This window comes from Maylandia zebra, linkage group LG12 (assembly GCF_041146795.1).
Source record: "Maylandia zebra isolate NMK-2024a linkage group LG12, Mzebra_GT3a, whole genome shotgun sequence".
NCBI lineage: Eukaryota > Metazoa > Chordata > Actinopteri > Cichliformes > Cichlidae > Maylandia > Maylandia zebra.
The window spans coordinates 17,228,993-17,248,258 of NC_135178.1; the positions used below are offsets into that span (position 1 = coordinate 17,228,993).

Below are 19,266 nucleotides of genomic sequence, written 5' to 3' on the forward strand. Positions count from 1 at the left end.
TGGTCTCTTCTGGTGTCTGGCAGTGGCTCTTTTGGGTCCTGTTTGTTGTAGGGTACTGACACTGGATCACGGTTTGTTCCAGCAGGTCCTCCAGATGTTCAATCGTTTTGGGATCTGGAGAGTTTAAAGGCCGAACGAACACCTTGGGCTGTTATTGTTCCTTACGCCTCCGTAAACAGTTTGTGCCGTTTGGCAGGGTGCCTTTGTCCTGCTGCCGTGGGGTTGTGTGCTTGGCCTGGAGCAACATTTTAGGCAGGTGCTACAGGTCAAAGTGAGAGCTACAAAACCTGATGTCTCTCAGAATATTGCATTGTAATGCGATTCAATGTTATTCAGTGCACCTTGCCAGATTTTATGTTGAGTCTAATTGGTGAATTTTTAAATACTATGGTAAATCTTCCCTCAAAGAATATCTCAATTTTATTTTCTCTAAAGGCCAGTGTTGACACTGCATGAACATGAGCTAAAGCATAAGTATACTTTTACACAGACTATAGTTATTCCCCAACTCTCTCTGCCTCTTTCTAGTGCAAGTTTTAATACAGAGCTTAATCTGAGCTCCTGTGGAGTGTGAAGCTCTTTTTAGTGGTGATTCTTATATCCTGGGTAAGTGGTAATTATTGTAGCATAAATTAGGGTGATTGGAGAAGAGTATTTAGATGGATACTGAGCAAGGGAGGGGTCGACAGAGTGAATGAAGGGGAAGAGAGCTAGAGTGTGCCGCAGAAAAATTCTCAATGTCATCCAATCAACATTTATCCTCACAGGGTAATTAGTTTAATTATTGGACCGTTCCAAATCTTTGTATTATAATTTTGGTTACAGGATACCCCCAGTGCCCCCATTTCTATTTAAACTGTACTCTGAGTTAACTCATAGATTACATTGAGAGCTTCACTATTTCTCCGCTTTCATTGACGTTTCATCACACTGTACCAGGTTGCTTGAGATCAATACACAAGTCAATACAGTTGCAGGTGGTATAGAGTCTGAGAATCAAGTGACTTTGAAAAATAGGTCTAGGTCTCACCTGCAACAGAGCGCTTGTCCTTCGAAAAGCTATATCATTTTCTGTTCCGTTCTCCTCTTTTTCTGCGGCTAAGGTTACTTATTTTGTTAGGCGTCCTTTGAGATTTCAGTGCACTTTTAGTGCCGCTTCAGTACTGTTTCTCCCGATTGTAGCCTTTGGTTTTACAGCCGGGGCTGTAGGAAGTTTATGAGTGCCATACAACTTCATACTGTAGTTAGTCTGCCAACAATATGAGCGAGATATAAAAGGGCAAACCGATGACAAACGGTAAACCTGGAGAACGTAGCAAGATTCGTGCTATCAGGCCACCTGGATTTGATCGAGAGCATCTGATTTTAGTTTGAACTTGAGTACTCACATTTGGTGCAGATATTTTAAGAGAATACCATAACACTATATGGATTCATATAAATTATTTATGGCTCTGTTTTTTGTCATTCTTTGAAAAGTAGAGTTATTTCTTGACTTTTGATTTGTTGCTTTAAAAATAAACCCCAAAGCACAATAACTATAACATGAAATGTCAACTGATCTAATGTGTAAGCATCCACTCTCCATTTTTTTATCAGTATACAGAAACATGTTCATATTCCTAGTGCAGGGATAATTAGAACAGTATAAGGAGGTTTTCTCTAAAGAAACTTATCATTCGTATCATTTTGAAAGGTTTTGACAACATATCCGCCTTTTTCTGACATAGCTAAAAAATTCAGATTAAACACAAAGTATTGATTTCAAATTTAACATTTTTAGTGCAAAGTATGTGAATTCAGTAACCTAACAAACCTAACAGTTTGTTGCTGTAACACTAACCTTGTACTTTATCTTATGCAGTTTACCAATATTTTTTTCCCCAAGTCTTAAAACTAAATAATAATTACGGTCTGGAGTCATTCATCTGATCTTCTTTAGCTGACCCTTGTTTTAAAAAATCTGCTTCCTTTGTTTATTATTGTCAGACACCACACGGACAGTACCTATAGTTGTCAGCTGTGTCCGGGACATAGTCACAAAATCCACCAATAGCCTTCTGCAACACCTCGTCTCCATGGTTTTGGGTTGGCAGGCCACAGAGGAGCCTGGTGCAGCCTTGTTCAAGCGTACTGTGCCAGAGAATGTCCTGGCTAAGATACCCAAGGACTGGAACTACACACCATTGGATGTAAAGGGAAAGGACACTGTTGCTAAAAGTATGCACAGACTGAGTTTTGCACATTCAAGATAAAATTCAAGGAATTTTACTAACATTTCTTTCTTCTTCTAGCTATCATATCCTTAGCAATTCAAGCATTGTCCTTCATTTTCACCAACCTGCCAATGGCTGTAGCATCCTTGCCACTCCCGATCCGCTTTCTATTCCAAGTGGCAGAGAAGCACCTTTCCCAGCATGCCCGGCAGCTGCGGTTAGTGGGCCTGTTGATCTGGGCCTTGCTGGGCTGCCTGATCCAGGGCCTAGAAGACCCAGACACACTAGAACAGATCAGTGGTCTGGCTCTGGACCGCTCAGCAAAAGACCGCCTGTCCCTGCTGGCAGAGTGCGTACAGGCGGCCATAGGCATTCAGCAAAAGGTAATGGCTGAAATTGATGTGGTAGCCACAACAGGTAGAGGGTTTAGTTAGAAATTACAAATAGTAGTGGGTTGTACCAGACCTATAATTTCTGTATATGATGACTGGCTTAATGTCTGTCATATTTTTATTCATTTGCCTTGTTAGGGTGTTCCCAAACCTTCAGTGCACAAAGTTATACAGGCCTTGGAGGAAAAACGACCAAAGTGGACACAACTGCAGCTGCAGAAGGCCCGCAAACTCTGCTCAGACAGGTAGGAGGATATGGAAAGAGGTCAACATTAGAATGGTGCCAACAGTAGCTTAAGTGCTATTTTTTTCTTAGTCCATCTTCCCTCTCATTTAGTATAGGCTACTGATGTCAGCCTCAAAATCTTTTCATAAAATTTATTTCCCCGAATGTAATTTTGTGATCGTCAAAAATAAGGGCTGACTGTCTGCTGAAGGAGGAGGTTCAAATGCATCAAACTGACTGATGGTATGTTTCGCTACTTGCCATAAGAATTACCTAGAAAAATACTAAACAAATGCAACTTAGACATGCATTTCTAATTGAGCATTCAAATTTTGATGTATCATGTAACCAAGATAATTTTTTACTGACAATCTGTATGAGTAAAATCAATGAATCTCAGATTTGTTTGTTGTGCTAAATGATGCACATGCTTGACTGAATGAACTGCAGTGTGGACTGATGGGAAAACAGCTTTCGTTTTTGGCTGATCTGTGACCTTTGGCGTTGCATTTTGCTGCTTGTTCCCAGAAATGTTGTCTTCTGGTCGCTCACTTAATCATAGCAAACTCTGGACACATTCATCCTCATATAAAGTTGATTCAGTAGCGTAACCATTAAAAAAAAAAAAGAAATAAATAAGGACACTGAATAGATTATGACCAGTTCTAGGAAATGCTGTCTGTTACAGTGACAGGAAGAGGGGGTAAGTGCAGAGAAAAAAAGGCAAGAGACGAGGCGGCTGAGGGGTGGTGAGGGGGTGGAAAAGTGAAAGAAGAGTGATTATGTATCACCTGTCGGAGGCATTCAGTGGGATCATTACTATTCATTAAACTAACCTTCACAGGGAAGTGACGCCTGGCTTGTAAACAATCAGAATACAGTGTCAGAGAGAGAGCGAGGAAGAGAGAGAGGAAGGTTGTAATAACTCCAAAAACAACTGGCACTTCTCTTACTGGCATCCCGTGCGCACACACATTCAGAGTAAACGCCTTCACAAAAAACATTTGGCCCTACACGATCCCTCTTCAGTTCCTTCATCTTTACCTTCCTCTTTTCCTTTCCTAACTGTAAACCACTACCACCACCCCCTCCCCAACAGCACCCACCTTGTCTTTGCAAAGTAATTTGTAGAGGGGAAGATTATTGTTCTCCATCATGGTGACCCTGGCTGGGCTGACGGGATGCATACACAGATGAAGATGAATGCAGTTATTCCTTGGCGGAGGTCTGCCTCTTTCAGGGCACATTGGCCCTAATGACATGATTGATAGGCTGTCCCAAATCCAGAGGGGCCCTCATTAATCACCCTGCTGACTGAATCCAATCATCTGCTTCACCTGCACAGTGATGGACAGGAAAGGATACAGCGCAGGTGCTGACACGGATGCACAGCCACCATCACCGACAACACCACCGCCAGGGCGCCGGGCAAAAGAATGAGGCGATGTATATGGACGAGACGGGACTCCTCTTCTTTTGCAACTCTCAATGTCAAACAGCCAATGGCTGGCTGACAGGCGACACCGTTTCTGCCACTTTATAATTACAAACGTGAGGAGAGAGAGAACAATGACAGGGAGTGTATGTGAAAGAGAAGATTTGATGGACGGTAGTGTGATACCCATCCATACAGGAAGGGCAGGAAAACGGTGCCGGCATTCACCTGGGTTGGGAAAATACAAGCCTACGGACCTTGACATACAATTACATACAAGCTTCATACACACACGCACTCCAGTCCAGTGCAACGGCATCCTTTGGTTAAAATGTCTCATGTATCTCATGAATTATAATGAAAATAGTGAAAATAATTTTGGTATTTCTTGGTCATTTTCACCACAGAAGATTTGACTGGTCTGATTGGTTTTCAGATACTAGAGCAAAATGTAATTTTTTTTCTTTGCCAAGACTTACATTTTGAAGTTCTTTTGCCTTGTGAAGTAACTGAATAAAAAAAACAAACTTTAATTTTAATACAGTTAATTTTCCAGTCATAGCAATTTCTAAATTGTAGCCCAAATTCCTCTCCAAACTCGAAGATACTTCCTTAGCCAGAGGTGGTATTCAAATATAAGCCGACACCCTGCCTCCTTCTGCTCCTCTCATCTTCTATGTTCTTCACTCTGGGTTTTTTCTTTGTGTTGTCTTTACTAAGTTCTCCTCTTCCCATCTCTGTTTCACTCACAGTGTATTTGAACAAGGAAGCGAGAGAGGAGTTGCTGCAGCTGAACTGACTGAGCAGAAAATAGGCCTGATGCTGCTGGAGGTCTGCCACAAAGCAGGTGGCAGCAGCTACCTGAGGCAGATCTATCACATCATCCAAGGCAATGAGGTAGGGAAGTACTTGCTCTCCCCAGCAATTAGGTGGCTGCTGGCCTGAGGCCGCAGGCTGTTCAGGAGGGGGAGACAGAGGGAAGAGGGCTGCTGCTTGTGTGCAGTCTGCTTGTTCTGATCGTCTTTTGTTCAAGTGACCTCAAGGGTGCAAACCTACAGTGATTTCCAGTGTAATACACTCACCTCACATAGAGCAGAGGAAGCCTCGTGGAGTTACTAGACTCTGTGGAAAGCTTTTTGGAAGAGATTTCAATGAGGAAGAACATCCCTTTAAAACTCAAGTGGAAGTTATTTTATGAAATTTACTTCAAAAACCATTCTTCTAAAAGTCCCCAAATCGATTAGATTGTAGCTAAAGTTTTCTGATGTCTAAAGAAGATCTTTGGTGGTTGTTGAAAAGCTAAAAATCATATTAAGTTGTTTTAACTGGTCTAGTAACACTTTTTTGGAATGTTGCCGTTTCCTGTCCAATGAAAATCAAGTTGAAAAAGCAAAACATTAAAGGTACAGTAAATATTTTTTTGAGATGACTTAATAGAAAAAGAGAATACTGTACTCATAAATAGTTAGTGTTAGTCCAACAAATTGATGCATTCTCATACACTTACGCCATGTTGCCATGCCATCTTGAAAACTTGGACGTCCTTCCACCTAATTGTGTTTTATGGATGCTGCTAACTGAAGTTGGGGCTCTATAATGCACAACAGCAGTTGTTGATGTTTACACATCAACAACTGCTGGTTATAAGTTAACATTATGCCAGCTTGGCTCAAGTGTCCTGAAATGTACATACAGTTTGATTGCATTCTCACATTATATGTGAATTTTGTGTCTGATTCCATTCATTTTTAAATGAATACTGGACAGTATTCAAAAGTTTGCAATGGTTATTAACAAGCCTATCACAAGACACAAATGCTATTTTTGTGGGTTTTTTCCATCTTTTTTTTTTCTTTCGGTCTCTGAAGTCGCTTGTGTATTTCTGTAATGAGCACATCATCCCAGAGAGTTCGTAGTGCTGCTGGGAAGACTGTTAACCCTATCCATTCTTCTGAATGCAAACATGTTAGTTTTTCTAGCATGAAACAAGGACATGACATACTACAACTAAATCTTAAAAACTTTATTCTTCATGCTAAATGAAAAGGATATTAATTTCTTTAGTTTTAATTTATTTTTAATGCAACACTTCTTTGACATTTAGTCTTAAGACTAATATAATTAATATAACTACCTAAATGAGCCTGGTTATTTATTTTTTACATTTAGATAATTTAGATAAATTGCATTACCAGATCTCTTTACCTTTCTCTGTCTAGTTGGAGTTCATAATCTGTATCTAATAGGATCCAGCATGGACATGTAGAGTATGTGTTTTTGATGTTTTTGAAGTGTTAACACATATAACTCTGCTCGGCAATTTGAGAGAATGTGAATGGGAACCGCAAGAATCAAGAGTTGTCCTTCTGGCAGCTCCAGCGTCTCTACCCAGCCAAGGTCGAGGCAAGAACATGCAGGTCAGGGACAGACTGGGTTGGTGGTGAGGTGAGGGAGGAGAAGGTCCAGAGGCCATGTCAAGCTGACGGATGGGAATATACCGAATTCACACCAGGATGCCTATGTGTGCATGAACACACACATAGAGTCATAGTGTACAAAGACTCATTGCTATATGCTGGACCTATTGTGAGACACATGCATTACAACTACAGCAAAGGTTACAGAAACAGCACCAGAAAGTGCACTAGTGTAAAAAACCTGTTTCTCTTTCGTTCCATCTGTACGTATTTTGTTTTGATATGTGTTTTTCATTGCTTTATTCATTCACTGAAATATGGCTCAGGGTGGAGCCATACACGTAAGTAGACGCTAAAACTCCACTAGACTCTTTATTTGTTTGGTCTGTTCGATCTACTTTGAGTTTAGTTATTTTACTTATACAAAACCTTTTGGCCTCACTCTAGTTGTCAGACTTTTTCTTTACAGCTTATTTATTATCAGTCTTATCAATCACATTGCATCCGTCTCCTGTGTTTCTCTTCTTCCATCCCACCCTCATAACCTGCTTACAGGAACTGCTGATGTCTAAACTGAGTGGAAGCTCAGACTTGCCAAATGATCCTCCTCTTTTTGTGAAGTTTGATCTTGGCCCCGAGAGTCATGTTGGAGGTGCCCGTTTCAATCCTCTCCACCAGTTTGACCACATTGGCAAGAAGAAGCTGGATCAGGTGTGTTAAGCCTTTTAAGGTTAACATTGTATTATATTCTGGTAGCAAATAAGTGTTTAAAACTTGTTTTAGTTGTGTGAAACATCTTTGATATTCATGTGAACTTTTTCCAGTTTTCAGACTTTGTACTGTGTGGGTGTACTTGTGACATACAGCGTGGTGTCATTATAACTTTCACCGAGGCCGGAAGCTTAATGTTGAAGGTTAGAAGCTCTTTGAGTCTCTAGTGAACTGGATACTGTGGTAGTCTCTGAAGTTGTCAGGTCTTTCTGGGGCTTGGCTTTCCTATTCCCCTTAGGTTGCTGTCTTTTTCCGAGCAGGAGTTAGGCTGGCAGGAAGAAAAGAACGCCGAAGAGGTGAAAAGATGAGAGAAGTTTTTTTTTTTTCTTTTGTAAAGAAGTGAGTAATGTTAAAGGAGAGTGCAGTCTTAAAGTGCACTTCTTTGGGGCTTTGAACCATGTAGCCTCTTATCCTGAACCTATCCCCAGGAGTGTCACCATGATGTTCATTTAATTGTTAGGTTTTTTGTTCTCCATATCAGGGTTGAGTCTACCTACAGGTAACTCACTGTAAGAGTTGCTCGCTTTCCCCCTCATTTCCCCTCTATTACTATGATATCCCCCACTGTTAGGAGAGATACAATGGTACTTATAACACTTACAGCAGTAAGTATTTTCTCAAGATAGGCCTGTGTGTTTCTGCTTTCTTTTTTTAAGGATTAGAATTATAACTTTAATATTTATATTATTAGAGTTGAATACAATTCAGTTTTATTTGTACAGAACCTATTCAGTCAACAGTCACATCAAGGTATTTCATATTGAAAGGGAAAGACCCTACAATATTAGAAACCTCCAGTAATCAGACAATCTGCTATGGGTAACCACTCGGCAACAGTGGGAAAGAAAAACTCCTTTTTAACAGAGTCGGGATCAGGGAGGACCAGCTATCTGCTAAGATCAGTTGAGGGTGATTAGAAAGAGCAGAAACAAAAAGGGAAACATAGAGTGATAAATACAGAACTGTGACTCTTATATTTGTCCCTTATAGCAGCTTCAGTTCTTGCTGTGGCTTTTCAAGAACATTAGTCCCATTTAATTTCTAAGACTTGGCCTGTTTTCGGCTTATCACAGGAGGCTGCATAGCTTTGCATAGAAACACCCTATTAAGAGAATGATTAAAATGCCTTCTCCGCTTCAGGTGCCTGTGTTGTTTGTCAAATAAAATGGAGGGAGGAGGAAAAAGTTACACCCATCAATCACAGATGAGGAAGAAGCAGAGGGGGGATCGGATGGATGGATGGAACGAGTAGAGTTCTCCTCCTTTTGTCAATAAAACTCAGCCTGGAGTTAAGAGTGACATTTTACAATCAAAGCAATCTGATTTTTATTTGCTTTCCCAATATGGTGATGGTGCCAGGTGTGTGTGTTCCCTGTTCACATCCACACGCGGGCGTGTGTGTATTTTTAAAAAAGAGTGAGAGTTAGCAATAGAGGGAAAGAAAAGGAGAAGGGAAGGTGGGGGGTTGGCAGAGTGCCATTGAAGATGGAAAGAGGGGAAAAAAAGGCATAGCAAGAAGAGTAACGACTCCCTCCAAAAATTGATTTATCTTTCTATAAATGATGGCTACATCCCCCAAATGGATTTATAAATTAATTGCTGTCTTATTGGAATAAAAACCTTCTTGTGCGGACATGATTGATCGCCTGATGTCGGTGGCCTGCGCTGGAGACCCCCCTCCTCTTTTGTTAGTGGGTCCCAGCTGGAGCGGTAATGCACTGATGGTATTAACCCTGATTAATAACTAACAAACGCTATCCTCATACATCAACAGAGTGCTGTGGTCGACTGGGCATGGGACTGGGCAAGGCTGCTCCCAGCCTATCAGGGCATGAGTCGGGTCACCTTCAGAGCTCTGCTGGCCAACAGGTAAAACATTTCTGTTGCAATATATGTATTTTTATGTGTCTTTTTGTGTTTCATTTGTGCAGTCATTTTGTGAATTACTCGCCTTAGTACAGACCTCAGATGGTTTTTATCAGCATATAAAGTTTCATTTTCCCGATTGTGTCTTCTATAATGCGGGCTGTGCTGTGGAAAGAAATCTTTGGAAAGAGGATATTGGAGTGCTATCATATACCGTGTGCGCTGAATGGAGTGGATCAATGAAATCCTCTCTGTGAATGCATGTGTCACTGACTGCACAGACACAATTTTTGGTAATTGAGTAATGCCTGCTTATTAGGTACTTTTGAGACCTTGGGGTTGGTACATAAAGATGGATAAAAAAAACAGGCTGGTTCGGATTTTTGTGTCATCTGATTGAAGTTTTTCGCCCAAGTCCACCACTCCTGTCCCATCCTCTCCTCCCCCTCCCCTCCTGTTTTACTCTGCAACAGGCATAAATATTTATGCAGGTATGTGACACATATTAGATTGCAATACTTCAGGCTGTTCCCTGTTCTCCATTCACAGCTGTCACGCTGCCAGCTATCAGGGAGCTATGGGGCTACTGCACCTTGTCTCCACACCTACGCCCAATCCATTCTAAATCACTGCCATTGTAACACACACACACACCTTTCTAACAAAGGGCAAGCTCTGCATCTGCCAAGGACACAGGCCTAATAAGGGTGAAGTACTCAGCTCTGTGCTACGCTGTGACGAGCTTTGTCGCCTCCATGCCTCTACCCCCTCTTCCCACACCCACATACACATATTCTATTCTTCCGCCCCTTATACGCTGCTTTGTTGCATGCTAAAACAGATACTGTCATTGCTTGACTGAGCCAAATTAGTGTTTCAGCATTCATGAATAGAAACTGAAAGAAGAGGATATGAAGTCCGATAGCAAGAGACATAGAAAAAGAGGGTCTGGACTTGAAGTTTGAGATTGTGAGCGACACGGAGAAAAAGCATATCACTTCTGACAAGGATTCAAAAAGTGTGAAGATGGGAGTGGGAGGGGTTAAAGGTTATATAATTCACCCTAATCTCATAGTATCAAAGTGTCTGAGATTCTGTCATCTGCCTCATTAGCCTGTCTTTGTTGGGCCAGAGGAACAGATTTCATGGAGGATTTGGAGAATGGCTTTGGTTCAGCACAAGTTGCTCGCACAGAGCAGGAAGTTAGTTTCATGGACTGGCGACATGTAAGCTGTCAAAGTTTTTCTCAGATCAATCTGTGACTCAGAAATATCCCTCAAGCTATAGAAGGCCGTTCATGGGATAAGCACACTGATGTCTCATCCACTGATCCATTTGTTAGTGTAGATAAGGAACACTTTCTGCGTAACCACAGGCCGAAGCGCCTTCGGCTGTTTTCACTTCACAACAATTACTCTTTCACTGCTTCCAGTTGCTGAAAAAGCCACAGCATATCTCACCCTCTTGATGATTTTAATAGTAATGTTTCTACCCCGTACAGTATAAAAAGTCCTCTTATTGTGACCTTGTTGTGAATTTCTACCTTCTAACTTTTAGTCTCCTTGAATGACTTTCTCTTCCTGTACACAGTCAATATTTTTTTCTGCTCCCGGGCTGTGTGACTTAGCAGTGTGGCCCATTGGCCTCCTATATATTGTGATAGTGGCAGGACAGTTATTGTGCCTAGGGTTTATATCACATTCTAATGGAGCAAGGCTATGAGTTAAGGGGCGGTAGGCTTTTAAACCAGGGCTGTTAAATCACTGTTCAGATGACTTCATTAGCAGAGCGGGACACATGCTGAGACACTATGTCGGCACACACACGTACACACACATGCGTATACATACACTTTCACCCTGCTACCTTGACGGTGTAACGCTCGGGCCAGACAGGAGGGAGAGTGGATTTATACAGATATGTGTGTCCTTCTTTGTCACCTGTCACTTCAGTTCCCTTGGCATGATAGCTCATCCATCATCTACAGATTGAGCTTTTCAGCAGAAACCAGACTGATTAATACTACTGAAGGACCCCCAGGGTTGACTATATGACCTGGCTTCCTGGCAGACTTGATACATTAATGGGCAGATGGATTACTTATGTAAAAAAACACTAGTTTTCTGACTAAATGGTGGGTTGGCTTTGTTAAATACGTTGTTACTGTTAAAAACAATGTAAGAAGCAGTGATTAGTGGATGTGTTTGATGGAGTACTGCCTGGCAGGGTCAAATTTTGATTGTTTGTCTGGGAAACTGACCAACCTGTTGGTTCTTGGCCAGCTGTGATAAATGATAGGCCTCAAAAACCTATTAAGGAAGGCTAACTGCTTTGCTAAATAGATATTTTTTTTACTTTACTTGCCTTATTTTCCCCCTTATTATATGGATGGATGGGTGGCTCTGAATTCTACTTTTGCAAAATCAAAAGATCCCTGTTTTAGCTCCAGGAGGAGAAACAAATCCCTTGTTGGATGCATCAGGAAGGACATCAGACATAAAAATCAAACATGAAGAGCTACCTGCTGTGGCAACCCTTTGTTAGCAGCTGAAAGTACCTCTATTACATGGATGGACATCTTTATAGACACTGATGTGCAGCTGACTTATGATAGGCTTATACCAGAGAAACAACACATGCTCTGTTTGTGAATCAAGGTCTAACAGCAGAACTAACTAGTAAAATTCAGCCACCCTAAAGTTTTCAGTGTCTTCCTTTATCTCTAACAGATTTAAAGTTTTTGCATATGGAAAAAAAAAGTATCTTCCTTACATGCTCATATATACTTAACATTTCACCTTGAACAAACTGTACTGAATGCATTTATATTAATTTCCATGCATTACGAATTGAAATTTGTCTAGGTTGTCTCATTCCTTGACTTCAAGTTATGAACCGCTCTTTGTTACAGAAGCGTTGAGTCAAAGCACTAAGTGCTTCAACTGATGCTGAAGTTTCTCTTCAGCGAATAGATTGCAAATGGATAAGTCAACTGCTTTGTCCTTGGTCGCACTTTCAAATCCCCTTTTCTTTAGTGAACACTTGTAACTCTGTCTGAGCGTACTTTTATACAAAACAATTAAAAAAAAAAAACACAGCTCAGGCCCTTTGTAGGTTGGAAATAATGCCAGGAGTGCTGACCCTTCTCTTTCTTCTGTGACTCTGATTGTGTCCCAAGGCCTTCGAGTGCTACGGTCTTTTATGTCATTTTTCTGTTCCATCCGTGGAAAAATGAAACAAGTCTGAAAAAGTGTCATGTGTTGCAACAGACAAAAGTCACATTTTAGCTGTCATCTGCTAAGGTGACTTTTTGAAACAGTTTCCTTGCACCTATATGTCAGAGAAGGTCCCCTGACCTGGTTGTTAAGGGGTAGCCAAGTATGAGAGATGAAGCCTCATGTGTCACTTGGCACTCTTCCACTCCATCATAAGGATCTAATATCGTCCAAGGACATTCATGCTTAGATCTGCTAGTTCTACTGCTCCGGGTACACGGTCTTAAAATCAGCGTGGAGCAACAGAAAGACGTCATGGGTTGGCCCGCAGTAAATTCAGAGTTAGATATACTGTAGCTGTGCTATATTTAGACCTTATTTTCTGAGTAAGCACTGCTCGGTACGATTTTATTACACACGCATTGACAGTAAAAGGGTACTAGTAGTATTGACCTCTAGATTTGCTGGCTTAATATAGTTAGCTACAGTATAACTACTGAACACTAAACCATTTTCTCTGAATTGTCTCATTGTTTCTGTTACCCCTCTGGTCTATAACAATAGCAGTTTGTGGAAAAATGCCAGTCTGTGGCATTCTCTTGCTTGAGCGGCTCCTTAAATTGCGGCGATAGACGCTTGTGCTTTCAGGAAGTGGGCAATCGCCATCTGTTCCTTGGCGCTGCCATATGGCGGGCCTTTTTCTCAGGGAATAAAATAAAAACAAATATGTCAGAACGTTCGTCTTTCTCCACGGACGCTGATCAACCTGGGGAGAAGCTGGATCTCAGTGTGTCTGGATTAATGGTCTTACTTTACGCTTCAGGGAATGAGTGAGTGTACGCTCGTCTTTGTGCATTTGTGTGAGCACGTGTGCATCTTTTTGTGAGGGCATGCACGCACTAATGCACATTTGTGTACCTGGAAGTATTTCTCAAAGCATTTATCTGACTTTAAGGGTGATGGTACCGTACCGTTTTGAGCAGTTGGTTGCCCTAGTCTTGGAAGCATTAAACAACGCAGGAGAAAAGAGCTTCAAGGTTAGCCAGAGTGACATTTCACGGCTGCCGCTGCCAAAGAAACAAGAAGAAATGCTCTCAAGCCATCATCAGACTCTCCATCTTGCGAGGCCACGAATTCAAAAGACTTGTCACTTTTGAAAATCAGGAGAGTGTGAGGTGTCATTGAGGAAGGGCTTCTTTCTTCTCTCGTAGATCTCCTTGGGTGTCCTCTCTACTGACTGACAGCTTGGGATGGGAGTTTGTGTTGGTGGAGACAGAATACATCTTTTGTCTGCTTGGTTATACATGGCGTGTTTTGTCTTCGCTACCCCTGGACAGCACTGACACATTGAGGTTTTCATTAGCCGTAAGCAGGTGGTGAAGAAGAGGGACGGGCTTATGCGCATCACTCTGTTCCCATCCCTGCTTGTGTGCATCTGCACTGCACCAGCTTGTATACTGTAAGCATATCACAGAGGGCGTACATGTGTCGGGCCGCGTGTGTTTGAATGTTCAACATTACATTTTTAGCGTGTGTGATACTTGGAGGTTTGCTCCAAAGGCGAATAAATCAGTGATGCCTGGGATAAGGCCGTGGCCCCTCCTCAAACTGCACAGACAGGCTGAGAGGCTCATTAATCAAACGGCCAGTCACAGATGTGATGGCTTCCACACAAACCGCCAGCAGACTGTGAAAGTCACATCCAACAGAGTCAACTGTCAGCCAGGCAGGCAGGCTGCACTTTTCTGCTCTCTCTCTCTCTCTTTCCCCCTCTGTTGTATTAATCTCTCACTCTCCCTTTACCTCCTCTCACCTCCAGCATGATGCCTCAGTGTGATACATCTGAAATATTTGTCTTGTCCCTCTAAAAACCATCTCGAGGGTCGAGAAAAATCCATGTTCTCAGAGAGTGGTCATGGTCAAACCATTTTGGGGAGACAAGACATCAGTCATTACTGCACAATGCTCTGTTCTCTGAATTTACTTACAGCATAGGTAAACACTGACCACACCACTTCAGATTATCTCCTAAATTACATGAATCCTTGTTCATTCCCTGAATAAAAGTTGATAATCTGGTAGAATATTATGGAATATGGTGCAATTTGTTAGGTTCAAGTTCAAGTTCAAGTTCAACTTTATTGTCACTTCAACCATATACAGTTTAAAAATACACAGTGAGGCGAAACAACGTTCCTCCAGGAACCAAGGTGCTACAAGGTGAGTCAGTGTATTCCTTTTAGTATTTTGTCAGTATCTGGAAATTCCAGGTACACTCAGGACTATCATGTGTACCCTCTTCATGGAAATGCTGGCATGTGCAAAATATGTTTTCCCATTTCTTTTGGGTTATTATGTCACAAAACTTTTCTGCAATCCCAACTCCGAATGGGTTTAAATTAGTTACAGTTATTACCAGTAATTTCTATAATATTGCTGCTCATCATCATAACCCTCGCTTCACGTTGGTTATTCCACACAGCAAGCTGAACTAGATTATCCTGTTATCCTTTGTCAACTTACTGTACCTGACGTTGCTTTAAAAAAATGCATTTTTTATGTAATTTAATTGTATAAATAGCAATCTCTGTGACTGTTCCAGCTTCAGACTTTGGATGGATAAATAGTTGGAGTGACTCTAACACCAGAGCTAAATGAAAATGCTGCTTAATCTACTGAAAAGCCCTCCCAGCACAGATAGAAATGCTGGATGGAACAAGGACAAGACAAAGCCACCCTCTCCTGATTAAAAATGGCAACTCCCAAGGCTCCTCAAACACACTGGGGTATTTGATGCTGCAAATAAAGACTGTATTCCACATGCTTTTGCTGTCAGAATGGGAAATGGTGCAGAAGGGAAGGAAATTCTCTTGTTATGATGCCAGGTTTTTGGAGAATGACACCATCATAGTTGGAGCCCTGCAAGATTTAACTACATCTGACTACACAAGGTCTATGGGCAGCTTTTTAAACAAAGTTTGACTGAACAGAGAAACAGCCATTTTTCAGCGATGTGGCTAAAAAAATAAAAGAGAAATGTTTAAGCATGTGAAAGCAGGCTTATAGTAGCGTTACTAAAATGAGATATGCACGATATCTCATGTCATCTCAATGCCAGCTGAGCTTTTTCACATTGCATTGAGATCAAATGTCCTCAGACATTGTGAGCTTTGCACAGCTGTAAAGAATGCTGTCATTAACTGAAAAATAAATACTTCTACAATACCAAAACAAAAGTAGTAACATGCTGCAGTTGTCACTGGATACTTTATCACACTTGCAGCCACCATGCATTTTGTTACTGCACCTGACTTTGCCAGCTTTGGATCAAGTTTGTCTTTGGATTTCTAGCATGTCCACTGGGTATTTGTTTTGGTGAGCTCTGTCAGCGAAATAACTCCATGTTTTGCCCTTGGAACCAGTTTTGTCAACCAGTTTAGATGAACTGGGACTCGGTTCAAGACGTGGTGGACTGTTTGACACTGTTGCCATGTTTCCTGCTGATTTACTGAAATGACTTTTTAGCTGACTGTAGCAGTCCATTGTCAAGAGCCAGTTTGTGACCGTCTGTTCCAGTCCATCATTGTATGCGTTTCCATCCTTTTTACTATTCCATGTGCCATCTTTATTCAAATCCTCTGGAATTGATACAGAGTTAGCCTCTAAGCTTGCAGAATGTGTTTGGTTGTGTGGTTAGTGTATTGGAGGATACATGGTGAAATTAAAGTTGAAATGAAAAATGTTTGGCATTTTGTCTTTTATGCACAAGTATGTCAACTAAGAAAGTATATCCACTAGTGGTGGTCTTGTACTTGTTAATGATTAAAAAACTAACTGTAAGGCACAACATAAACATGCAGTGTATACACATTTCTAGATCTGGATATATATTTTTTTCATTATGTATGTGCCCAGAGACCATTTACTTAGAAAAGTGTAAGAGAAGACCCCGGACCTCTATAAAGCCAGTGCAAGATAGTAAATAAAAGAGCATCATCTAAATGCTTGAACAGGTTTGTGCAAGTTTGTGTGCCCTCCTGTGTGAGGCTATGTAGTGAGGCGGTGAGAGGTTTTTTCCATTTTTTTGGGGGGGTGCATCACGAGGTTGTATCCTGTCGCCAGGCTCATTAGTCCATCAGAGGCGCCCAACCAGCCCCAGCCAATCGTTGCTCTCGACTTGGCTCTGCCATTTGCATGTGGTCTAGGAAGAGATAATTAGAGGGATCTCTGCCTGTCACTGTTAATCTGGGACTTAGTGAAGGGCTGTGACGCCGACACGCTGATGGACTGACACACACACACACACACACACGGTGTCATATGAATTTGCACACACACTCAGATTCACAGAAATTCTACGTGGAAACACAGTGCCTACCTCCACACGCTAACATGATTTGCACAGGTAAACACTGTTAAGCTGTGGATAGGACTGTTAGTTTTTTTTAATGCTCTCTTTTTGATTTGTGACTAGAAGAGTGGTCTTTTTGTTGTATTTCTTATCTCTATTAATGCTGCGCATTACACTAAAGTACATCAGAGTTCCTTCCCCATTGGTGTGATATGATAGCATGTTGACTCAGTGACTGTTTACACCAGTTGTACTATGCTGTTGACACAGGGTTTAGATCCCTGTTCAGATAGACTGTGCTTGTTGCCTCCCAAACAGACAGAATGCTCAGTAAGTCTTTTGAACAAGCCCAGCTGTCAGCCCTATATACAGTACGTTCACACACACACACACACACACACACACACACACACACACACACACACACACACACACACACACACACACATCAATACACTCACATCCTAACAAACATGCACATGCGCTCATGCACTGGCAGGTCCCCAGCTACACACACACTGAGAACACACACACGTCGCTGATTGGCAGGCCTCCTGTTTCCCCATAATTCCGACTGATTTATCCAATCAATCTCACTCGGAGAGCTGCTAAAGCGTTGACTAATATTAAGAGTAGAACATGCGACAATTAAAACATCCTTCAGGTAATTACAGAGCTGGTTTAGCAGCAAACAACTGAAGCATTTTATACATTCAGCATGTTGCCTGTGTGTTTTATTTGTACCTGTTTGATAGTTAATCGGGGGAAATGAGGTACATCTGTGAATGTTACCGCTTTTTAATGCACGTGCCGCATAACATCGCATCGTTAGCTGAACGAGTCTATGCAAATATTGACGCTCTTCACCTAATTAAGTGCTATTTTATCCTGCACAAGAAAATCTTGCGTAAAAAAGACTGGATAGATGTGCTTATTACCGCAAAGCCTTTTTCCAAACCAAGTGACAGCAAGTTCTTTTCGAGCACTGGGGGACTGCTAAGCTAAATGGTGGATGTTGAGGAAGTGCGTGAGTACCATTGCTGACCTCATCCGTCCTGCTCTGTGACCTTTTGTCACCACTGATGGCACATAATAGTTGACACTTGACTTTAGGGGCTCTTTAAGTGCCAAGAGTGGCCTGGGCCCTGGGTACATATTCTAATGCCATCATCTCTGTACTCTGTGAGAATACCCTTTGTACAGGAGTCCTCGCTACACATGTTTTCACTTTTTCTTTCTGAGCTTTCTGAGCTTTCTTTGCCATTCTCCCTCCCTCCCTCCTTCCCTCTTTTTTCTCTTGTTTCCAAAAAAAGACACATGCGGTCACACACACAGCAACACTCAGACCCACTCAGACATGCTTTCGCTGAATTGAAATGGTCTGTCCCGCCCTTCTGCCCCTCTGCCATTTAAGGCAAGCACAGAGGTGCACTTGTCTTGACACTTGTCTCAACAAATCTATAGACAGCCAAAAGGACTATTCCAGCTGTTATCAAACCACTCTCTTCATGCCTCTCCTTTCGTCTTTTCTACTCTGTGTCATATTTAGATACAGCACCATTTTCCCACCTTCACCACCTGGACTCTATACTGTACGTATGGAAAATTACAGTGACGGGTGGGTATTATGTATATTAATATCACTGACTCGGAGGTTATTTATTGAATCCTTCTGCTCCATTCTAATTTGGGAATGTAGTATATTATATAGGTCACCTGAAAACTGTAACTGTACTTAAACTAACACTTGCTTTCAGGAGATTTGGGCAACCATTTCACAGCTATTGTAGATTTAGACTTTTGACAGCATCAGCTAATACGCATATGACAAAGGTTATAAAAGCCTTTGCATTCTTACAGCTTTCTGTAATAAATACCTTTTTATATCAAACATAATTTCCTATCTTAGAAGATATTTTTTTTACATTTTGTGTAAATTTTGCATAAAATGTCAAATGTCCGTGCTGTCTACTGCAAAGAATAGCCACTCATCTTAACTAGTACGTTGATAAACATTAAAATATACAAATATATTTATGTATTTGTCTCCTGCGATGTATATCGGTGTACAGAAGGTCCAAGCACCCTAATCAATAAGAGGAATCAAATAGCAAATAAGCAGTTATTATAGATTTAAAATCACTTCCAGCTCAGAACAAGGTGTTGATATCCACTGCTTGTTATGGGTCAGTCTGCACTGTAAATATGGCATGCTGTGGCAAATGGCAAATATGATTGCACTCTCCCACTCGGTGTTTCCCCACCTTTGCAGCTTTTTACTTTGTGTTTCTTTCAACTCTTTCTCCTTTTACCTGTTTTGGCTCCCTCTCTCTGCAATCTTCTCAGAGAAACCATCATGGGTCATGTTTTTCTGAGT

At 41.5% G+C, this 19,266-nt stretch overlaps 1 protein-coding gene across 5 annotated transcripts in view; it reads left to right on the top strand.

The window, feature by feature from the left end:
- The window catches only part of kiaa0825 (KIAA0825 ortholog), a 132,700-nt gene that overhangs the window by 49,742 nt on the left and 63,692 nt on the right, over positions 1 to 19,266 (top strand). For all 5 annotated transcript variants that reach the window (XM_024804489.2, XM_076890788.1, XM_004544383.3 and 2 more), the window contains 6 exons: positions 1,990 to 2,220; positions 2,295 to 2,599; positions 2,747 to 2,853; positions 5,022 to 5,166; positions 7,242 to 7,397; positions 9,232 to 9,326. In XM_024804489.2, coding sequence (XP_024660257.1) covers positions 1,990 to 2,220; positions 2,295 to 2,599; positions 2,747 to 2,853; positions 5,022 to 5,166; positions 7,242 to 7,397; positions 9,232 to 9,326 — 1,039 coding nt within the window. The remainder of the gene's footprint in view (positions 1 to 1,989; positions 2,221 to 2,294; positions 2,600 to 2,746; positions 2,854 to 5,021; positions 5,167 to 7,241; positions 7,398 to 9,231; positions 9,327 to 19,266) is intronic.